General features: G+C 34.4%; 1 protein-coding gene across 10 annotated transcripts in view; it reads right to left on the reverse strand.

Moving 5' to 3' along the window:
- Positions 1-22410, reverse strand: part of PUM2 (pumilio RNA-binding family member 2) — a 116223-nt gene that overhangs the window by 72998 nt on the left and 20815 nt on the right. For 8 of the 10 annotated variants that reach the window (XM_010840527.1, XM_010840526.1, XM_010840528.1 and 5 more), the window contains exons 2-7: positions 17248-17316; positions 9519-9627; positions 6457-6644; positions 5726-5895; positions 2448-2718; positions 2111-2204 (exon numbers count right to left, since the gene is read on the reverse strand). In XM_010840527.1, coding sequence (XP_010838829.1) covers positions 2111-2204; positions 2448-2718; positions 5726-5895; positions 6457-6644; positions 9519-9627; positions 17248-17298 — 883 coding nt within the window. In that variant the 5' untranslated portion in view covers positions 17299-17316. Of the gene's footprint in view, positions 1-2110; positions 2205-2447; positions 2719-5725; positions 5896-6456; positions 6645-9518; positions 9628-16205; positions 16330-17247; positions 17317-20277; positions 21217-22410 lie in introns of those variants that run through there. The other 2 variants (XM_010840529.1, XM_010840534.1) reach the window with 2 other exon arrangements.

Genomic DNA, 22410 nt, shown 5'->3' on the forward strand with positions numbered 1-22410 from the left:
TCTAGTCAAGGCTATGGTTTTTCCAGTGGTCATGTATGGATGTGAGAGTTGGACTGTGAAGGAAGCTGAGCACCGAAGAATTGATGCTTTTGAACTCTGGTGTTGGAGAAGACTCTTGAGAGTCCCTTGGACTGCAAGGAGATCCAACCAGTCCATTCTAAAGGAGATCAGTCCTGGGGTTCTTTGGAAGAAATGAAGCTAAAGCTGAAACTCCAATATTTTGGCCACCTCATGCGAAGAGCTGACTCATTGGAAAAGACTCTGATGCTGGGAGGGATTGGAAGCAGGAGCAGAAGGGGACGACAGAGGATGCGATGGCTGGATGTCATCACTGACTTGATGGACATGAGTTTCGGTGAACTCTGGGAGTTGGTGATGGACAGGGAGGCCTGGCGTGCTGCAATTCATGGGGTCGCAAAGAGTGGGACATGACTGAGCGACTGAACTGAACTGAACTGAACTGAATCAAGAGTTTTCACAGATACCAGTTTAAAGATACAATGAAAGACAGGAATACATTTACAATGATAGCAAAAGATAAAATACCAAAGAACAAACCTACTGAAAAATATGCAAACTTATATGAGAGAAACTTTAAAGCACTCATAAACACCACAAAAGCAAACTTCAACAACATTAAAGACACACTAGCTTCTGGAAGAATACTTACTGTCATAAAGATGTTAATTTTCATAAGTTAATTTAAGATTTTAACCTGGTCTGAAAGTAAACACGGGCTTCCCAGATGGTTCAGTGGTAAAAAAATCCACCTGCCAATGTAGGAGACATAGGTTTGATCCCTGGGTCAGGATGATACCCTGGAGGAGGAAATGGCAACCCACTCCAATATTCTCGCCTGGAGAATTACATGGACAGAGGAGTCTGGTGGGCTACAGTCCATGGGATCACAAAGAGTCGAACACTAAGCACACATGCATATGGGAGTAAATAAGAGGATTTTAAAGCTCATATGAAAGAAAAGGCAAGAGCTGAAAATTTTAAACTACCAAAAGGAAGAGCAATAATGGGTATCCCAGCCTACAACATATAAATCATATGATAAAGTGTCAAGAAATAAAAAGTGTTGTAATGGCCCACGAGTAGACAGGAATCAATGTTTCTAACAATGAGTGAAGAAGCACTATATACAGGGATAAAGATGGCTGGGGAAAAGTATAAAAACATAGGTCCAGAGCGCATGCTGCTATTAGAAGTCATCTAGAAATATGTGGTCACCTATGATTAAAACTGAAAATAAAATTTTGGACCTGGAAAGACTTCTTGGATTGACCCAAAACAGTACAAAGTTAAGGGAATAGAACTAACTTAGCATATCTCATCCCTGGTCTCCAAACATCCTGATGTTGAGAGTGGAAATAAATCAAGGTCAGCCAAAATTAGGTGTTAAGAATGGTTCCCACGAATCTATACACATGATAAAATGACACACATCTATACACACACATTTACCAACGGCTGTGTTACTATACTATAATTATGTTAACATGTAGTCATTTAGGGAAAACTAGATGGGGAATCTGTGTACTCTCCTTGCCACCTCATGTGAATCAGTAATTATTTCAAAATAAGTTTAAAAAAAAAAAAGCCAACAACCTCAACAGAAAAACAGGTACTAATAATGCCTGAAGTCTACCAGTAAGACATACGCAATCATAGTATTTCACATTATAGTCTTTACTATAAAGCTCAAAGACTAAATAGCCTAATGAAGTAAGGAAGAAAAAATTAAAAAAATTTTTCTCGGGATTCTTACTTCCAGCCCATTTTAAAAACAAACACTCTGACTTGATATGAACACCCAAAACGATGCTTGAATTTCAAAGTGTTTAATGCTCTCCATTTCACACTAAGAAAAAAAACTTATGTGCTGACAGCTTTCATCAAGTTACAGATTTTTATTTCACCAAGAATACAAGTAAAAGCCAAACTGTTCTTTCCTAATCTTTACTCTTGCCATGTAATCTACTACTGTTTTATCTCAATGAGATGTTTCAGGAAGTAATGAAATAACACCATTAAATAAGATCTAAACACTTTAATACAAGATTTTCTAACACTGTAATTAAAATGGTAACTTATAAAGACTCACCTATATGTGGCTGCTGAGCTGTGGCTAATGCATACTGCTGCTGCTGAGCTGCAGTTAACTGCTGAACTGTTAGTGCATTAGTCCTCTGAAAAAGCTATTAAGAAAAATATTGAATACAGAGATTAGTCTCATAGCATTTCATTTTTGTTTAGAAAGCTAAGAACGGAATATTACAAATACATATTTTAATCACTTTCTTAACTATAAGGACATTTTATTCAATAAAACATTAAAGTGTTTAAAAATATCCCTATTATTTATGTCAACATCTCACAGCACTTCAGGCTATACTACTACTAGCTAAGAGGAACATTGCTAAAGGAGGAGTATTCTTTACCTGCTGCTGGGAATTGTAGTCAAAAAGGCCTACAGTAGCTCCTGAAGAGTCCATTGGTACCTGATTACCAGGATAGTCAAACTGTAAGGAATCCAGACCAACTTGTTCCATGGCATCCAGATTCTGAGTTTCAGGATTTGAAAATTCTTCAACAAGTGGTTTATTAGTTGTAGGATTAGGAAGAGGCCCCAGTCCTTCTGGGGGATTAGTATTGGGGCCCAGGCGCTCAACTACTTCAGTTGGAGAGGCTTGACGACTTCCAGGAGTACGACTATGTAAAAGAAAACAGAAATGAGTAAAAGTAACAAGTATGTCAAAAGGTGAAATCAGAAAGTAGGAAAATCACGGAAAACAAATGGTGGTAAAACACAAAAGGCAAATTAGGGACCCTAGGTCACTAAACATTGCTCTTTATCGCTTTTTTTTTCCTGTTTAATCCAGCTTACACTTAAAAGCTGACATGGTTTCATTGTTCAATTATTAGTGACAACTGTCCCCAATTTTAATAGCATAAAGATGTAATTCAATTTTACAGATAAGGAAATTGTCCAATATCACGATTTAGGCTTAGAGTACTCAAAACTTTTGTTTCAAATCACAAACAAAATGAGCAGTGATATGAACAGCAGACTACCATGCAACAAATATGAGAAGACTTGAAACCAAAATCTACCCACCATACTCCCATCCTGTCTACTAGCATAGTTGTCCTAACATCTTGCCTAATACTTCCGGGGGGCGGGGCAGGGTGGGAAACTGGCCAGAAAGCATCATATGGCCTTCAGAACTGAAGGCTGTATAATACAGAATACAAAAGAAAAGGGCAGTGAACCAAGACAGAAGGCTGACTCCTGACTCTAAAACATTATTCTGAGTAAATCATTTCAACACCCAGGTCTCAGTTTCCTTGAGACAGAGGAGGTGACACTGTAGTCCTATAATAACAAAAACAAAAAGACTGTTTGTAAAAACCCTCTATGAACTCTCCAAAAACAATCTTTATCATACCAAATTGTTTCAGTTTAAATCAAAATAAATAAAAATGAATATTTATCAAAAGTTAAGCATGTACATCAATGAAAAGTATAATTCTATATACAAAAGAGCAACTTTCTCTACCAATTAGTCTTAATTTTCTGAAGAAATTTATTAACACTAAATTTTAAGCACCGACTCTTCTCTTTTTATCATCATCCTTTACAGTTTAAACTATTTTCACTTTATTTCTGGACATAATTGATCCTTATTAACAGTCTCCTTCCTTCTGTGGAAATAATTTATATAAGATCTTTTCCTTCACAAGAAGTAAATTCATTCTGAAGAACTATCATTTCATAGTATATTCAAATATAAGTACGTTAAATAAATGGTAGTAACTATTATAACCGGTCTTTAAATGTCAACGGTTATCCATATGTAACTGCCCCACCTTTAGGTACTTTACAATGGAATAAATCTGCTAACACGTACAGAACATTTCACAAAGCAATTGACTAATTACAAGAATTGTTTTCCAGATACTTTAGGTTTGTGGACTTACATTTTATTTCAAAATTAACCACTGTCCTTGCAACATCAGAAGAAATTTCAAACTCCTTTCCCCTTTATCCACAATTAAAATTTTCATGTGCATAATCCAAAGGCTTTTCATTCAGAATATATGGAAAGAAAAAAAAAAAACTGAAAGGATCTTAAGTCAGTCCATTGAAAAAAAGAAAGAGGTGGGAGGAAGGTCCAAGAGAGAAGGTACGTGTGCGCGCGCGCGCGCGTGTGTGTGTGTGTGTGTGTGTGTATAACTGATCACTTCACTGTACAGCAGAAACTAACACGACATTGTAAAGCAATTATACAACAGTAACAACAAAAAATGAAAGCCTGCTATATTTCTTTCATACCTTTCAGTTCTATTCCAAGAGATGATGTATCAGTTAATGTAATAATGATGTGCTACCATAGTGACCATATGACCACAGCTATTACTTTGAAATATTTTTATACTGTTGAAGACAATATTGCATCAGAAATACTTTATAAGCAATTTAAAAAACCTACTACAAACTTAACAGAATTAGAATGCTATTGAATGTAAAGTTCATATTAATATGGAGAAATACAGTCTTTCTTTCTTTTTTTTTTTTTTAAGAAATATAGTCTTTCATACAAAACAACTCTAATACAGCAAAAAAAAAAAAAAGAGGATTCAAAAGAAAAAGTCATTATGCTATGAGTGGTGCTATTTTCTTGCTATAGTTAATGGTGTATTAACACTTCAATTATAAATGTATGTTCTGCAGGGTTTATAATCAACTCAGTTTTAAATGCATGCCCTTGAAACACAGATTAGGTAATAGCAGAAGAGCAAAATCAGAATAAGGTTCTAAAACAAACTGAGTAGCATTAAATTTATTTCTTGTCAAAAGAGGTTTACTGGTTTTGGATGCTTTTTTGCATTTAGAACAGATTTAAATGGCACTGTTTTTAAGAAGTATTGTTACTCTGTTTTTTGATAATTAAAGGTAGGTACATGTTTATGTTTATTAACAACTAACTAATATTTCATGGTTCGTAAGATCGCAAAGAAACAACTATTTTCAGGTATAGGCCCCAAAGCATCTGATTACTGAAGTATATTTCAGTATATGAAGAAACAACTCCCTAATATTTAGATGAATGTGCACTGCCTAATCTAAGTCCAAAGGCTAGAACAAAAGAAATACTTGCCATAAAAAGACAACAAAAAATCTACAACTGAACTTAAATTCTGAACGTAACACTAATTTTTAGAAGTCTGATATGTTCTTCCCATCCTAATTTCAGGAATATGATTAAGTATCAGCACAAACTCAGAAAAGGGGGATAGGATACAATACAGAGATAGAAGGAAGAGGAAACTCTACAGAAAGGTGCTGAAGAGCAAACTCAAGAAGAGTTTGCCAAGAAAAATCACAGATTAAACCTTAAATTCACTAAACTTTAGCAGGGAGAAAACAGTTAAAATTTAGACTACCATATTAGTAGAAAGGTAATAGCAATTTCTAACATTACTTAATGGGATGCACTGTTTTAGAGAATTTTGAAGACTTATCTTTTTAAAAAATGGCACATAATCATTAACTAAATACTCCTTATAAAAAATTTTAAATCTTCCAGATTAATACAAGGTACAAAGGGAAATTAAAAAACCCAAAGTTGGAAAAATACCTAAATCAGTCATATCAGCTAGTAGCAATAATCCCTAAAGAAATATGATTTTCTTCTTGAGAAAGTGAAAATCTTACTTAAAATCTTTGCAATCGGCATCCATTCCATTTGGCAAACCTCTGCCATTTATTTTAGAATCATCATCATCTCCTTGCTTAAGATCTCTGTTTTGGTCCTCCTCAAATGGAGAAGCCTTGCCTTTTTGATCTCCTTTCTCAGGTCCATCTGTTTCAGCATCTCTAGTGCCCTGAGGAAAAAGAGTCTGTTTGATTCTGAATATTTAATAGAACACAAAAAAAGGCACCACAAGGTGACCTAAAACTACACTATAGTGCATGTAAACAATAAAAACATTGAATCTTATTTTAATTTTGTAGTCAACGAATTTATCAAAGGCCAAAAAAATTGAGTACAAACCAGTGATTTATAACAGAAGGGCTAAGGCAACCTTAACTATAGCGGTGCTAGAAAAGCAGTAACACCACAAGTGAAATTAAAATTCTACTTAATGAAAGATGATTTTGTTTTTTTAACTGTCATATCAAGTACTACCATGAATAAGCAATTTTAATCTTACAAACTTTTTAAATTAATATGATTTTTTTGGAAACATGATTAAGATTATAAATATTCCCAGCGGTTCTACCATTTCATGTATTTCAAGAAGGGGCCAAGAGAAGAAAACAAGAGCACCAATAGCTATAAAATTACCTTTAATTCTAGGAAGGGCCAGAATAAGAAACTGACTTAAAGACAACCGAATAACCATCTAGCAACTTAAAAACATTTCTTCATTCAAAATACTTACAAAAGTTCCCTTCCTAAATCGAGAATCCAATTTATCAGCAGGAGAAGAACTTAATACATATTCTACCATGCTCACACCAAGGCCTCCACTTTCTGATCGCGGAGACAATATTGCATTTACTTCACTGTTTCCATGAAAACCCTGTCCAGATCTTCTCTGTACCATAATAGGCTGGGACATTGAATGGTCTGTTTGGAAAAAAGAAAACAATTACAAATTTGTACCTTTAAGCTAACCAAATGTATTCATATCAATTAATACACTAAAGAAAAATCAGCATACTGAATTAATATACTAAGGAAAAATCAGTATATTGTTTTGTTTTGAATGTTACTGTAATCTTTATAAAAACATCTTCAATCTGCTTAGACTCAATGCCCTTTGGACATTTCTTGAGAATACAGATTAAGAAAGTCATTTGGTAAAAAGCAGGTAAAAGGCTATCTGAAGAATAATCAAATTCAGAAGTCACTGGCAATAGAAACAATTTGAAGTCTCCACTGCCTTTAAGCCTCTTATTAATAAGTTCTATTGTCAATTCAGAACAACTCAAACCAAAAAACTTTAGAAATAAAGTTTTTTTTGAAATAAAAATAATTCCTCTTAAACTTTAGAAATAAAGTTTACTTTGAAATAAAAATAACTCCTCTTAAATTGACGGAGGCACTTCTCAGGCTCATAGTCATGTACTGGACAGATTCAGAATACATGGCTGTACTGCTATAAACATAGATGACTAAGTTCATTCAAAAAAGCCAGTAATATCACAAAATTTTCTATTCTTGGTGTAAAGACTAAGAATCAGTTTTTTTAAAAGATTCCTTTTTTAAAGATTAAAAATATTTTTTTAATTAAAAAAAATCCTTCTAGTCTAAAAGTTTACCATTTATTTTTAACAAAAAATTATCCATCTGGTACAAATACCTTTTCTACGTATTTTGTGATAAAAAGGCAATACTTAAGATCTGAAAGCAAATACAAACATAAAAACATTTGAGGCAAGACTCACCCAGATTTGCAGAAAAAAACTTTGAACCAATATGCTAAGCATTGTGATATGTATGTGGGATCTAAGAACACAACAGTCCCTGTACTCTAAGAGATTATAGGTTTAACAGGAAGCAATCATAGTAAGAGTAAAAGCACTTCAATAAAAATAATCCAGGATACTATGGGGAAGAGAAAGAGTATTCATCACTTATCCCCAGTCTTAGAGTGAATCCCAAAGGAAGTGATATGAAGGACAGAGAGCAAAAAATAGGTGAAAATGGGGGTGGAAAGCACTCTGGTTAGAGAAACCAGTATGCTCAAAGACCTAAAAGTGCCAGGAGAACACAATGAAATTAATAATCATTTTTATTGAACATGAAATAATTCAGTTCAGCTGAGAAGGAAGTATGTGTATGATAAAATTTCCTGTGGTCATGGAAAGAACTGTAGAATGACAATTCTTTTAGGACAAGGAATGTCATTTGCATATTTATACATGCTTGGCACTCAATAAATGTTTACTTAGGAAACAAAATCATCCATCCATTTCTAATTTTCTCATGTCTCCTGGTAAAAACTTATATTCATCTTCAAAATTTTATCCATACAACAAAAAAAGTTGGGAGAGGGAGTGATACAAGGAATTAACTAAAAGTATAAACTTGACACTAAAAAGATATATCAGGAGTACATAAACAGTTGCTTAAATGTTTTACTGTTGGTACCAGTTGTCTTCCAAATACAACATACCAAAAATATCTCCCTAACATTCATCTTGAAAGGATTTCTCATTACCATGTTGTGCTCAAGATGTTTTGCTTTGGAATGCTTTTAAAAATATTTGGTTCTGATAAATAAAGCAATTAACCATTTACCTTTCAAAACAAAAATCAAAACATGCTTTTCAACCAAATTTTCAAGCATGTTGTTTTAGCAAACAAAGTGCCTTTTGTGTAGAAAATGTATCCTGGCCCAAATAACTGAATAAATTAAATTATATAAGTTTAATCTATATAGGTTAATACAAATCCAGGAAAAAAAAATTCCGAGGGCAGGGATCACATATCTCATTTATCTTTGTATTCTCCAAAACTGGCACATTATATTACATATTGGTTGAACGCAAATAAAATTCCCAGTATTTTAGTCTAATTTAGTATTTAGCAAAGTTTTCAATCTGTTTCCATTTTGATTATAAATAGTACTAAAAATTTTCAGCTTTTCCTAACTTTTAAACAATTACCTTTAAGAACAAAATTTAAAACCGTAAAGAACTTAAAAATCTTCTTAATGATTTAAGGAGAAAAAAAGTACCTGGCAATTTATACTCAAAATATAAAGTTAATTCCAGAAACTTGATTTTATATTACTTTGATCATCTTGTGTAGTTTTAATAAGCTGCTTTTAGTTATAAAGCGGAATCTTACTTGTTAAATACATGTTGAGAGTTTCACATGTACATCTCAAATTTTACTGAGAAACATTTAAAAATATAATCAGTAGTATTTTAAGAATATAAGTATGCTCTGTAATTTACCAATAAATACTGTCACCCGCATGAGTTACACTCCTTACATTCCAGTTCCTTTTCCCTTAAGAATTTCTTGGACCTCAGTCTTTGTTTCCTATGGATATCAAAAACATTCAAAGGCTGCTCCCTGTCTGGGAATTCTATCTTACTATGGGGGTTTATTTCCTTTATGGTTGTGGCTAATGTTTAATAAAGCTAGTCTGAGCTGCAGTTAATAGATCACTATCCATTGATACAATTCAAGCTTAAAAATTCCTATGGTTAAATTGTGTCCTATATTTAAATGGAAATTAAGAATTTTATAATCAGAGTTTAACCCCAAATAAAACTTAATAAAATCTTACTGTGACAAACATTTCTAATCAATAAATGAACCATTAGGTATGGCTTACTTTACATAAGAAAATGTGTATTATGAGGACACATGAAATCCTCAAAGATACCACAAAGTTTCTCCAGGTATCGTTTGGGAGCAGTAGGGTTTAAAAAAAGTCAAGTATTCAACAAATCCAGAACTCTCACACATACACCAATAACTTACGAGAAGTTCCCCATGCAGTCTCTCTCCATTCATCATCCCCAAGAAATATGCCTTTTTGTCCATCTTTTGTTGAATCATCAGGTTCCCAAAATTTTTTGGTAGGCAAAAGCTATATGGAAGGGAAAAAATTATTACATTTAAATTTCATCCTAAGTACAAAAAGCGAAAACACAGCAGAAAGCAAACTTACCATCAATAGGCACAAGTTAGTTTTCAATGCTAACGAAAACTCAAGAGTGCCCTGTTTCCTAATTTGTCTAGTTAATAATAACTCCCCATTTATGCTTGGATACTGGTTCTAATAACTCTATACCTGAAAAGTCAACTTCATACTTCTGCATTTTTCAAATGGTTTTACTGTCATGTGGTATTTTTAATGAATTCTTTCAAAAGACTTACTAAATTTCTTAAAACAGATAATACAATAAAAATATTTATACAAATGATTAAAGTTTTCTCTTTACTTCCAAGTACTGCCCTTGGAATATCTCCTATCCTACAGCTTCAATGACAGACAATTCTTCTTACTTAACAATTCATTTGAGGTGAACTTCACAATTCTTTCTATGTTCTCAATAGTAACAATCTACTGATCCTAAAGCAGGAAGCAGGATGGTGGAAGAGATACATTAAGAAGACCCTTAAATACTTTTTGAGATAATCTCAAAGCCCTGTGTCCAATTCTATGTTGTAACACACGGAAGGATATAAAACTGTGTTGGTATAACCATTTGATGATTAATAAAAATGTACATTTGGTCAATTCCTAATGAGACTTTATAGTATTCATCCAGGTCTCTCCTGTCTACCTTTCCTGACACTCAGAAGAACCAGACTGAGGGTATGTTTGTTTGAAAAGAACAGACTGGTTTTCTAAACAATGCATGTGACATTTAAGTAAGCATCTGTAAGACACTCATTCCTTTCAGCCCATAATTATTAGATCCTCATAATTAAGCTTGTATATACTTCTATTGCTACACTTAAAACACTAAATTACCTGTATCTGCCTCTGTAAGGGCATGGTGACCTTATCTTCAGAGAGCTCACAAATATATAACACCCATACTATAATGAACTTAGTGAAACTTATATGGGGTCTTGAGAGATAAGACTGTGTGTGTGTCAGGGATCTAAAGTGTGAATGGAAGGTGGGGAGGACATAAGAAGTGATGAACAAAGGCACAACTTGAGAAAACGCATAGTTTGTAGAACAGGGTGTGAGATGGACGAACAGATGTGGGAGCTGATGCTGTGAAAGCTATCTAGGCAGATTATGAGGAACCTCAAAGTTCTAAGAATAATGGATATTCTAGACCAGAGGCAAGGAAATCATTCAGGAGAATTACAAGAGAGTCAAGACGACAAGAACTGAAACAGGGCACTGACAGAAAAAACTGAGAAAATAAAATAGATTTCAGAGACATTCAGGGGAGTCAATAGGATACTAACAAAAATGAAAGGCTGATTAAAAAGAATAAAACTTTACAATGTGAGTAACAAGGTAAATGATAGTACTACCGACCAAAACAAACACAAAAACAGGATAAGCAGCTTTTGTGGGGAGCAGGGTGGATTCAATTTGGGCGTATGCCTAATCTATGGATCTTTTGCTAAACTAAATACTGTTAATTTTAAAGGAAACTAAGTTGTCTATTTAAAAAAAAAGAAAAAAACTTTTGCCATGTTAGGATCTTCCTGAGCTGCAAATGATTTGTATTTAAAGTACAGACATTTTATTTCTATTATTATTTTAAAAGAGATTTTGTTGATTTATTTTGGCCACAACTACGCGGCTTGTGGGATACTAGTTCCCTGACCAAGGGTTGAACCCTACCGAGGTCAGCGAAGAGCCCTACACACTGGACCAACAGGGAATTCCCTAAAGTATAGGCATTTTAAACAATGATCTATACTAATAAAGATTCCAGTAAAATACAACTTTGGTTGTTTCGATTTTTAAAAAAATCTCACTATAAAGTTTCATGCAAATATTCAAACAAAATGTTAAGACGATAATATAATACTAAAACACTGCTCTTGATATACTTAAATTATTGAACAATTATTCACAGTGAAACCCAAGTTAATCCCTTTAAAGTACTGTATAAATAAGCCATTTTAGGCAGAAGAAAATGGTTCCTATAAGAATAAGATTTTTATCCTATATTTCATAAAGATAAGTGTTTTAATATTAAAATAAGGATAACAAGTAATCAAAAATGAAGTCATAAGAAGTTAATTAGAAGCATTTATTAGACATAGAAGCGGCTGAAACAAACTGATCTTGTGAGGTAGTAGAAGTGAGAATTTTTTGAGGAGACTATTCCAGTCTTTTGGGATAAGATTCCATGTAATGCTATAATAGTTCACAGATCACTGCTTTGACATTCAAACTATAAAACCTGGAGGGAGTCTACACCAAGGACTTATTCAGTGTACCTACTTTCTGCCAAGCACTGTGCTATGACTATCTCTTCATTTTGCAAGCACTTATAAATTATCATGGACAAACAATTTAGTAGTTAATAAAATTAACACTTCTCCTAACAAAGGCCTTTATCACCATTCCAGAGACAGCTGTGACAATGCAGACACTGATTTCAAATATTGTTAGAGAAACTACTAGCCAAGAATTAAGTTAAAATGGACTAAATATAGGGGAAGGCAATAAATAGAACAGCTTAAAAAAAAAAAAAGTAAAAAATTAAGGGGTACAGTGGTTGGAATAGCAATAAAAAGTGTTTTGCCCCTGGAGACTCTTTTACTGTAGCAGAAATGGGAAAGCACATTACAGAAAAGGCTAAGAGATCTTGAAGATCTGTAAAATACATTATCTAATACTGCTTCATGTTACTTCCCTAATTCACAAAAGCTCTAAACCAAGGTCAAACAACTTGGTATTTCTTGTCAAGAAAATACTCCCCTGTCCTTCCAACTCAGAAATGATTAGGTGGACATACAGATTCAAATCCCCACTATCCACCATTTCATTAGTTCTTTCTTTAAAGAAGCACTTATGCCTTGCCCTTTTCATCTCCAAAGAAATCAGTCAACACTCTAGTAAACTACTATACTACTTCAAAATAAGTAATAAATAAAATTCTTGCTAGAATTTTTATTATGAGTTACACTTACACGTTAGATTTTTCTAATACAAATTGTCAGGTAAAATCACCAAACCAAAAAAATTAACGTAATTCTAAAAATTAAGAGAACTTCAGGGCTTTATGTCTACATTATAGTGTTCATATAACATCCAAACTGGGACAGTTTGAGAAAGAGAGTACTAATAACAATTATGCCATGAAAACATGTATCTGGACTGTCTGAACAAATCAGGATATAAGGTGACTCTATTTACAATGGAAGTTAATACAAGGTACAGATGCTAACAATTAGGCATGTAGAAAACAAAAGCCACAAGGGAGTCCTCTAGAACTGCAGAATGGTGCTTTTCCAGACTTTAGTCCTCTCTGTTAATAAAAGATATCGATACTTAATGTTTTCAAATCACACTACTCTCAAATCTTTTACATTCTCAATACCTCTTAATATCACAGCAAATATTATTAGATGTCATCACTTCCAATGGGAAGCAGTACTGTAAACAGTCAAGGCACTCAAGACTTCAATCTGTTGTTCAAACATTATTACATTGTACTGGGCCACATAATTAACTCAGCCTCAGTTTCTTCATCTGAAAGGTAAGGATAATAATAAAGCTACTGTTTTAGAGTTTCTATGAGGTTAGAATACAAGAACACAAATAAACTATTTAGAACAGCATTGAGCATATGCCAAAATAAGTAGTAAATATCTTCACGACCAAAAGTATGAATCTTAATATTACCAAACATGAATAACATGCTGTCCAGTAACATTTAACTGGCTGATTATTTTAAATGATTATAATAACATTCATTACAAATATCTTGTCTATAGCTGTTTGCCTTCTTTTTTAGTTTGAGTATCCTAGGGGGACCATGAAACTACACTTATAAAACAGTTGCCTAATAGTTATATTTTGCATAAGGACACAGAATCAGAGATTAAGTAAACTATCCAAGATTACATATAATATTACATACATGTATAGCTAGTTAGGCAGCATTAGGAGTTGAACCCATAAATGCTTAATTACAAAGCCCATATTTTTACACTTAACTACCACAGAAGACGTTTCTTTCCAATAGTAGTCTAATTTATCAGTATTCTAAAAATATCCAGTTATTAGGCCACAATAACCATAATGAAAAAAATAAAAGCTTCAGATATTATCATGATATTCAGACCATATAATGTAGATATTCATTAGAGTGGATAAAGTTCAAGACAGAATGGCTAAGATAGGAATTTACAGACATAACTATAATCAGCTCGGAGAAGGCAATGGCAACCCATTCCAGTACTCTTGCCGGGCAAATCCCATGGACAGAGGAGCCTGGTGGGCTGCAGTCCATGGGGTCGCTAGGAGTCGGACACGACTGAGCAACTTCACTTTCACTTTCATGCCCTGGAGAAGGAAATGGCAACCCACTCCGGTATTCTTGCCTGGAGGATCCCAGGGATGGCGGAGCCTGGTGGGCTGCCGTCTATGGGGTCGCACAGAGTCGGACACGACTGAAGCGACTTAGCATAGCATAATCAGCTGGTTTCCACTCCAGTTATCCCTAACATCTCAGATCAGAGCATTTGAGAGACATATATGACTCATACAAGTACTATTCTTATTACTACCTTCAAAGAGTCAATCTTTCTCAAGGTCATATAGCACTAGTGATAGACCTGAGAGAAAACGGAAGTCTCCTTCATCTTCTCTCCGATATGTTTTCCACTTCACCATACTACCTGGGATCTAACTACACAAATTTTCTTTAATGTTTTCTTTAAATATTACTGTGTCAGAAAAGAAAGGAGAGAGTTTTGCCATACTAAGCTATGAAATACTTCCCCCAAACACATTAACTCAATGATTTAAAGTTAAATTTTGGGTTCCCTAAAGAATTTCAGGCAGGAGCCTTTTTCTTATTTAAAAGTCTATGTATATATACTCACTCACACACTGAATTCCTGTTAATTTTTATATATAAAAATAGGTAGGTATGTGTCTCACTTTTACTTTTCACCTTCCTGCATTGGAGAAGGAAATGGCAACCCACTCCAGTGTTCTTGCCTGGAGAATCCCAGGGACAGGGGAGCCTGGTGGGCTGCCATCTATGGGGTCGTACAGAGTCGGACACGACTGAAGCGACTTAGCAGTAGCAGCAGCAGTATAGTTTTAAAACAACATACTAATGAAAATGAGGTCAACCTCCTATGGGTTAGCTTTGCTGTTTTTAAGCCATGTGACATAATACAAATTGGGGCTTTCTGGCAAAAATGTGCTATGGAAAAAATTGGAAAGGATGAGTTTATGAATGGATGATTACAAAGCTATTCCTATTTTGGATGAACAACCAGAAGAAACTGTCCTTCTGATGATGAGTCAGTAAAAGCTATCATGATCTACATAACCCAATACATTTGGAAATAACCCTATATGCAATGCAGTGCTCTGTACATTAGATTTACAACTTAAGACATAATAAATAAGTAAAGCTTTATTTTAAAAAAAAAGTCAAGACAGGGCAATATATTAGAAAAGGATTTTGCATTGAAAAAATAAATAAGCAATTCTAGAAAACTCAAGCCTGCTTTTAGTTCATTACAATGAATGAATTCTGGCATAAAACAACAAGCCTCACCTGTCAGGAAAGGAGAAGACTGGTGAGAGAGAGACAGACAAAGAAGGAAATCCCAGAAGGTTCCCTGCTGCCTGTGAGATGAGGAAAGATAGAAAGGCTTGTGGGAGAGGGAACCCAGACAGAAACCTCAAAAGGTTTCTCACTATCTCTTAGAGTAACAGAATTAGCTGGTAAACTGTTAAGAAAAAAACTTAATTAGTGAATAACAGCTTATTTATAAAAAATACATTTTTACTAGATGGTCACAGAAGCATGACCTTCTAACTACCTGCCAAAAAACCAGACAGCCTAACCCTAACCACTTTTATTCTGTATATCTGACATTTCCACTAAGAAATGCCTGGATTTAAGCTTTAGATCATTAAAAAACCCAGCCTCTTTCCCCCAGAAACCTCAAATACCCCTCCACTTATCCCCCAAATAACTGAACTCTCTGTACTACTTCTGATCATGACCCCCTTTTTAAAACTGCAAAAATGTCTTTGGGTTTATCAACTACTACTTAGAAAGGGAGGAAAAAAGTCAATTTGTAAATACATACTCAATGTAGATCTGGAAAGTAAAGTGTAGGATCTAAACAGAATTAAGGTAAGGGTGTGACTCTATTTGGCATTAAAAAAAAAAAAGTAAGTTCAAGTCTGTTACAGACTAGGCTGAAACACTGTTCAACTTGCTTTTAAGATATGTTATCCTACTTTCTAAAGACCAAAGAAAACAAGTAACAAGAAAAAAAACAAAAGCCCTTTGAACTGTTTCTTTTTGTTCACCCAGAGTGTAAACAAGGCCTAAGCAGCCACTGCACTGCAGTGAGGCTACAAGGTCTACTTTTAACTAAAAAACTATTTCTTCTCTCAAATTTTCTTAGGGCCCAGAGTTTTACCTTAAGCACTGGACTAACAGTTTACTTTGGCAATACTTATGCTTAAGCGCCTTAACTCACCCTTAAATCAGTCCTCTGAAAATGACAAACTCTTTGGAAAACGCTGTTCTGAAGAAGGGGAGGGTTAGCTAGCTGCAGGGTGCCCTCTTGTGGCCCAAAGGAGTGACTGGACTCTTTTTCTGCATCTGAAGAGCACAGCATTGGATGGAGTGAGTCTCATTGAAGGTCTACCAAAGTAAAATAATCTCCAGGAGCAAGCGGTTAATTACACATCTTAGGTCTGTTCATGGTTATTATCTATTATCAAAGTCCACACTATGTTAGTACTACAGAACATGACAATTCAAAAATGTGATAAGGGTTTTCATAATCAATTAAAGTTTTCTAAATAGTCATTTAGGTATATGGAAAACTAAGTATTTTTGATGCCTTAAATTATGTAATGATGAAGTTAAATGGGATGCCCCAAAGAAAATCATAAAACAGGACTGATAAAATCAAAAGTATTAGGAGTGCTCACTGTGTGCTAGTCATTCAAAGCTACAATCTACAGAGAAGACTAATATAAAATGAATACACTGTAACCAGTATTATAATAAAAGTATGTATAAAGATCCATGAGAAGTCAGATGAAGTGATTAATTTTACTGCAAATAGCAAACAGATAAAGAGCCTTTTTTCAGTAGAGTCCTGCAGAGGATAAGAAGTTTATTAAGCAAACAATGAACAAGGAGAAATTTTTGTGAGAGAATAGTGAACAATTAAGTGTGGCTAAAGCAAACATAGCATACATATATAAAACAGCAGGACACAGATCAAGGAGAGCTCTTTTCTGATCAAAGTTATTACAATCCATTACTAAAATATGACATTATCTAACTGGGTCAATCTAATCAACTAGACACAATAATCCCACTAACATTACTGCTAAAAGTTAAAAAAAAAAAAAAAGGCCGAGATTTCCACAACTATAGATTTTAAAAGCCCACATCATTTGGAAGATATCGCCACTATTTTCAAAAGATTTACAGTTAATAAACAAGTTTCAATGGCTCAGAGACTCAAAGTGAGATACACATCCTTAGTATTCATAAATATTTACCTCTCCCATTCCCCGAGATTCTAATGCAAGAGCTTGAAAATCATGATTCATTTCATCCACAGATCAAACCTGTTGAATAACAAAAACAAAATTAGAAAAAAAAAATCTTAGACTGCATCAACTATTTTTATATTACATTCTGCTATTACTGATGTTACAGTATGAGCTGAGATGGACAAGAATACGCTTCTCTATAAAGATAGGTTTTCCTAAATAGAGCACCATAGCAATCAACACTAAAATTTGTGGGAAAACCAGGAGGTTTAAGGGTTCTTGGATTATTCTGGGTGCCAAAAAGAATTGCTACCAGTTTCTTGAGCAAAGGAATACATGGGAAGTAAAGAACAGAAAAAGTGAGCTCAAGAACTACAATACAGTTATCTTTTTTGTGTGTGGCTGTGCCATGAGGCATGTGGGATCTTAGTTTCCAGATCAGGGATTGAACCCTGAACCCCTGCAGTGGAAGCACAGAGTCTTAACCAGCCCAGAATCTTCCCTGCACCATCAGGGAAGTCCCAACAGTTATCTTCTTTTTAAAAAAATGTTGTAGTTCCTATTACAAAATTATTACTTTGTACTACTTTTTTTCAGTTTTCAAAATTTCTCAAAATTATTTGTAGATCTTATACCAATGATAAAAAATTAATCAGCTTTGATATTTTTTAATATTCAAAAGTTCCCTTAAAAACAATTCCTTTCCCTACAATTAGCAAAACAGCATGGAAATGGCACAAAAATAAAAACAGAGATCAATGGAACAGAATAAAGAGCCCAGAAATAAACCCATGCACTTACAGCCAATTAATCTACAACAAAGGAGGCAAGAGTATACAATGGAAAGAAGACAGTATCTTTAACAAGCTGGGAAAACTGGACAGTTAGTTACACATGAAACACTGAGGTTAGAATATTATCTCATATCACATAAAAAATGAGCTAAAAATGAATTAAAGACCTAAATGTAAGACTTGAAACCATAAAACTCTTGGAAGAGAACACTGGCAGAACACTCTGACATAAATCACAGCAGTATTTTTTGGATCTGTCTCCTAAGACAAAATAAAAGCAGAAATAAACAAATGGGATCTAATTAAAAGCTTTTTGTATAGGAAAATCGACAGACTGAGAAGACAACCAACAGAATGGGAGAAAAATATTTGCAAATAATATGACTGACAAGGGGTTAATATCCAAAACAAACAGCTCATACACCACACATAAAAAAAACACCAAAACCCACCCCCTGCAAACAAAAAAAAAACCCCTACACCTCAAATCAAATAATGGGCAGAAGACCTGAATAGACATTTTTCCAAAGAAGACATACAGGTGGTTAACAAACACATGAAAAGATTCTCAACACCACCAATTATTAGAAAAATGCAAATCAAAATGAACTATCACCTCACAATTATCAGAATGGCTGTCATCAAAAAATCTACAAATAACAAATGTTGGAGAGGATGTGGAGAAAAGGGAAGCCTTGTACACTGTTGGTGGAAACGTAAACAGCCGCCACTAGGGAAACAGTATGTTGGCTCCTCAAAACACTTCACTCCTGGGTATCTAACTAGAAAATACTAATTTGAAAAGATACATGTATCCCAATGTTCATAGAAGCACTGTTTACAATAGCCAAAACATGGAAGCAACCAAAATGCCTATCAACACATAAATGGATTAAAAACATGTGGTGTTTACACACAATGGATTATTACTCAATCATAAAAAGAACAAAATACTGCCATTTGCAGTAATGTGGATGAAGCTGAGAGTATTATGCTTAGTGAAGTAAGTCACAGAAAGTATTGCATGATATCACTTATAAGTGAAATTTTAAAAATAATACAAATGAATATATATGCAAAGCAGAAACAAGCTCACAGATACAAACTACTGGTTACCAAAGGAAAGGGGGGAATGCAAATTAGGGGTCTAAGATTAAGAGATACAAACTACTATGTATAAAATAGATAAGTAACAAGGATATACTGTACAGCAGAGGCAATTAGTCGTTACCTTGTAGTAACTTTCAATGGAGTATAATTTATGAACATAATCAATCACTGTGCTGTACACCTGAAACTAATAATGTAAATCAACCATAATTTAAAACAAGAATAATTCTTGTCCCTTCTCCTCAAACTAAAACTACAGCATATTTTTCTTTTCCATTTCTAACAGTTTAAACTGCTTTTTACCGTTCATGTGACAATGTGTTCTTAAGTCATAGTCTCTTTGCCTGCTAATGTTAAGTACCGCTGGAGAAAACGATTCAAAACTGAAGCCACTACAAATTCACAGCCTTCAAACTCTGGAGCCTTACAATGTAATCCTATTTAGTATTTTTCCCAGTCAGTCCTCTCTCTTTACAATTTCACAGTATTTGATATTACAGTGCACTTCCTCTCTTCTTGTAAGGCTATTCTGATGTTAGGCATTCTCTTACAATTCTTTTTACTTTCTTATGTGTCTAGTTACTTCTCCTCAGGCTTCTTCACAAACTCCTATTTGTCTACTCAACTCATAAATGTCAGTGTTCCTCAGAATTCTACTCTTTAGCCCAAGCAATCTCATCCACTCTAAGTGCTTTGATACTTAAATGGTATATCCACAGGACTTCACTCCCAGTTTGTATTTATAAACCAAATCTCTCTCCTCTTCAGTATTTCCAAATATTTCCTTTCTTCCATTCCCTGGAGGTACCATAGGAAATTCCAGTCTTACTCTTCTGTATTCTACACTTATAAATTATTTCCTTTCTTACACCAATATCCAATCATTAAAGTCAACCTCCTACCTTATTTAAATCTAATTTTCAGTTGTCTGGTTGGTCAGACCACCACCATCTCTTGCAATCTTCTATCTTCCCACCCTACAATCTAATCTCCAAAATGTGATAAGCTACCATTTTTCTAAATTGTACTCTGACCATATGAATCTTCTCCTTAATGTGGCTTAGAAGGGGAGAGAACTGGATTCAAATTACAGTTTTGACAGGTAGTAGTTCTGTAACTCTAAACAACTAACCTAAATTATTTTTTCTCAATTTCTGTATGGAAAAATAGCAGCAGCAGCTTCCACACGGCACGCTGTGAAAAGTGAATTAGGTAATATAAAACAAAAGTCTGGTTACGTAAGCATTCAAAAGTTAGCTATTAGAAAATTCTTCAATTGTTTCATCAAATGGTACGTGAACAACTGGATGTCCATATGCAAAAAATACGAACTTCAACACACACCATGATATAAAAATTAACTCAAAATGGATCATACACCTAAATGCAACACTTAACATTATCAAACTTCTAGGAAAACAGCAAAGCTGTGTGACCCTGCATTTGGTAGTGAGTTTTTAGATCAACATCAAAAGCAGAGTCCACAAAAGAAAAACTTATGTCTAAAAACTTGATGTCAGCAATAAAAAAAATGTTCTACAAAAGATGCTGATAAAGAGAAAGAAAAAACAAACTACAAATAGGAGGAAAATATCTGCAAATCATATCAGATACAGGATTTGTGTCCGAGATATACTTAAAACTCTTTAAGAAAAATAAGAGAACAAACAACCCAATTAAAAAATGGGCAAAAGATCTAAACAGGTATTACATCAAAGAAGATATATGGAAGATATATGGATAGCAAATAAGCCATCCTTTTCTCTTAACTTGGTAGAAGAGCTGGATTCATTAACAGTTCTTAGAAAGTGATAACTTTATTCATCCTTCCATTAATAAGCTTTTACTAGGCATATTCAATGTGCAAGATTTTACAGAGAAAAGAATGAATTAAAATATGATCACTGTCCTCAAAGAATTTAAATCAGTCACATTTTCTGGTAATTGGAAGAGTAGCTCCTATCAGGCCAAAACCTCCTGCATTTAACTCTGGACAAAATGGGCTTTCCTAGTGGCAGTGGTAAAGAAGCCACCTGCCAATGCAGGAGACGTGGGTTCAATCTCTGGGTCAGAAATCTCCTGGAAGAGGAAAAGGGTAATCCACTCCAGTATTCTTGCCTGGGAAATCCCACAGACAGAGGAGCCTGACAGGCTATATAGTCCATGGGGTCACAAGAGTTGGACACGACTTAGTAAATAAACAACAACTGAAAAAAATATAAAAACAAATTGAAGGCAATGGAAAATAACAAACTGGAGGATAGTCTAGAACTGAATTTTGTGCATAAATTCAACTCAGATGTTTAAACAATCCCTGAACTGAATTTGTGTGGGGCTGACTCCAAACAGCCCAATTATGGATAAAAGGACTAAGGAGAAATGTCTGCTGCTGATGTCCACAGAAGTTATGGAAATTTGGGGTTTGAGTTCCATGAGAACAAAAACAATCATAAAGACTAAAACAATCCAAAATTACGAGACACATAGAAAAACAGGAACGTGTGACCTTGACTAAGGAAAAAGTCAACTAATAAAAGACCAACCCCAAGATGACCTAGAGGTTAGAATTAGCAAAGATCTTAAAATAACTATTATAAATCTGTGCTCAAAGATGAAAGGAAAAACACACTAATAAATGAAAAAATAAATTCCAGCACAAAGAAAAAAGCAAAACTATATCAAATGGACCATCTAAAACTGAAAAATATCTTTTAAAAATTTCACTGCCTGCACTCAACAGTTGCTGTTGTTCAGCTGCTAAGTTGTCTCTGACTGCCTGACCCCATGGACTGCAGCACGCCTGGCTTCCCTGTCCTTCACTATCTCCCACAGTTTGCTTAAACTCAGGTCCATTAAGTTGGTGATGCTATTCAACCATGCTATCCATCTCATCTTCTGTCACCCCCTTCTCCTGCTGCCCTCAACCGTTCCCAGCATCAGGGTCTTTTCCAGTGAGTCAGCTCTTCATATCAGGTGGCTAAAGAAGTGGAGCTTCACCATCAGTCCTTCCAATGAATATTCAGGGTTCATTTCCTTTAGGACTGATGGTTGATCACTTAACAGTAAGTTGAAAATAAAAAGTGAATTTGAACACAGATCAATAGTGATTTCCAATCTGACAAGGGGAAAAAAAGGAAAGAGAAATAATTAATGAGGTTGAAAAATTATTTGAAGAAATAATGGCCAGAAATCCCCTTGTATTTGATGAAAGCAAAATTTACAAATTCACGATGCTCAATGAACTCCACGCAAAATAAATAGGAAA

Source organism: Bison bison, unplaced genomic scaffold, assembly GCF_000754665.1.
Source record: "Bison bison bison isolate TAMUID 2011002044 unplaced genomic scaffold, Bison_UMD1.0 scf7180017864145, whole genome shotgun sequence".
NCBI classification, from domain to species: domain Eukaryota; kingdom Metazoa; phylum Chordata; class Mammalia; order Artiodactyla; family Bovidae; genus Bison; species Bison bison.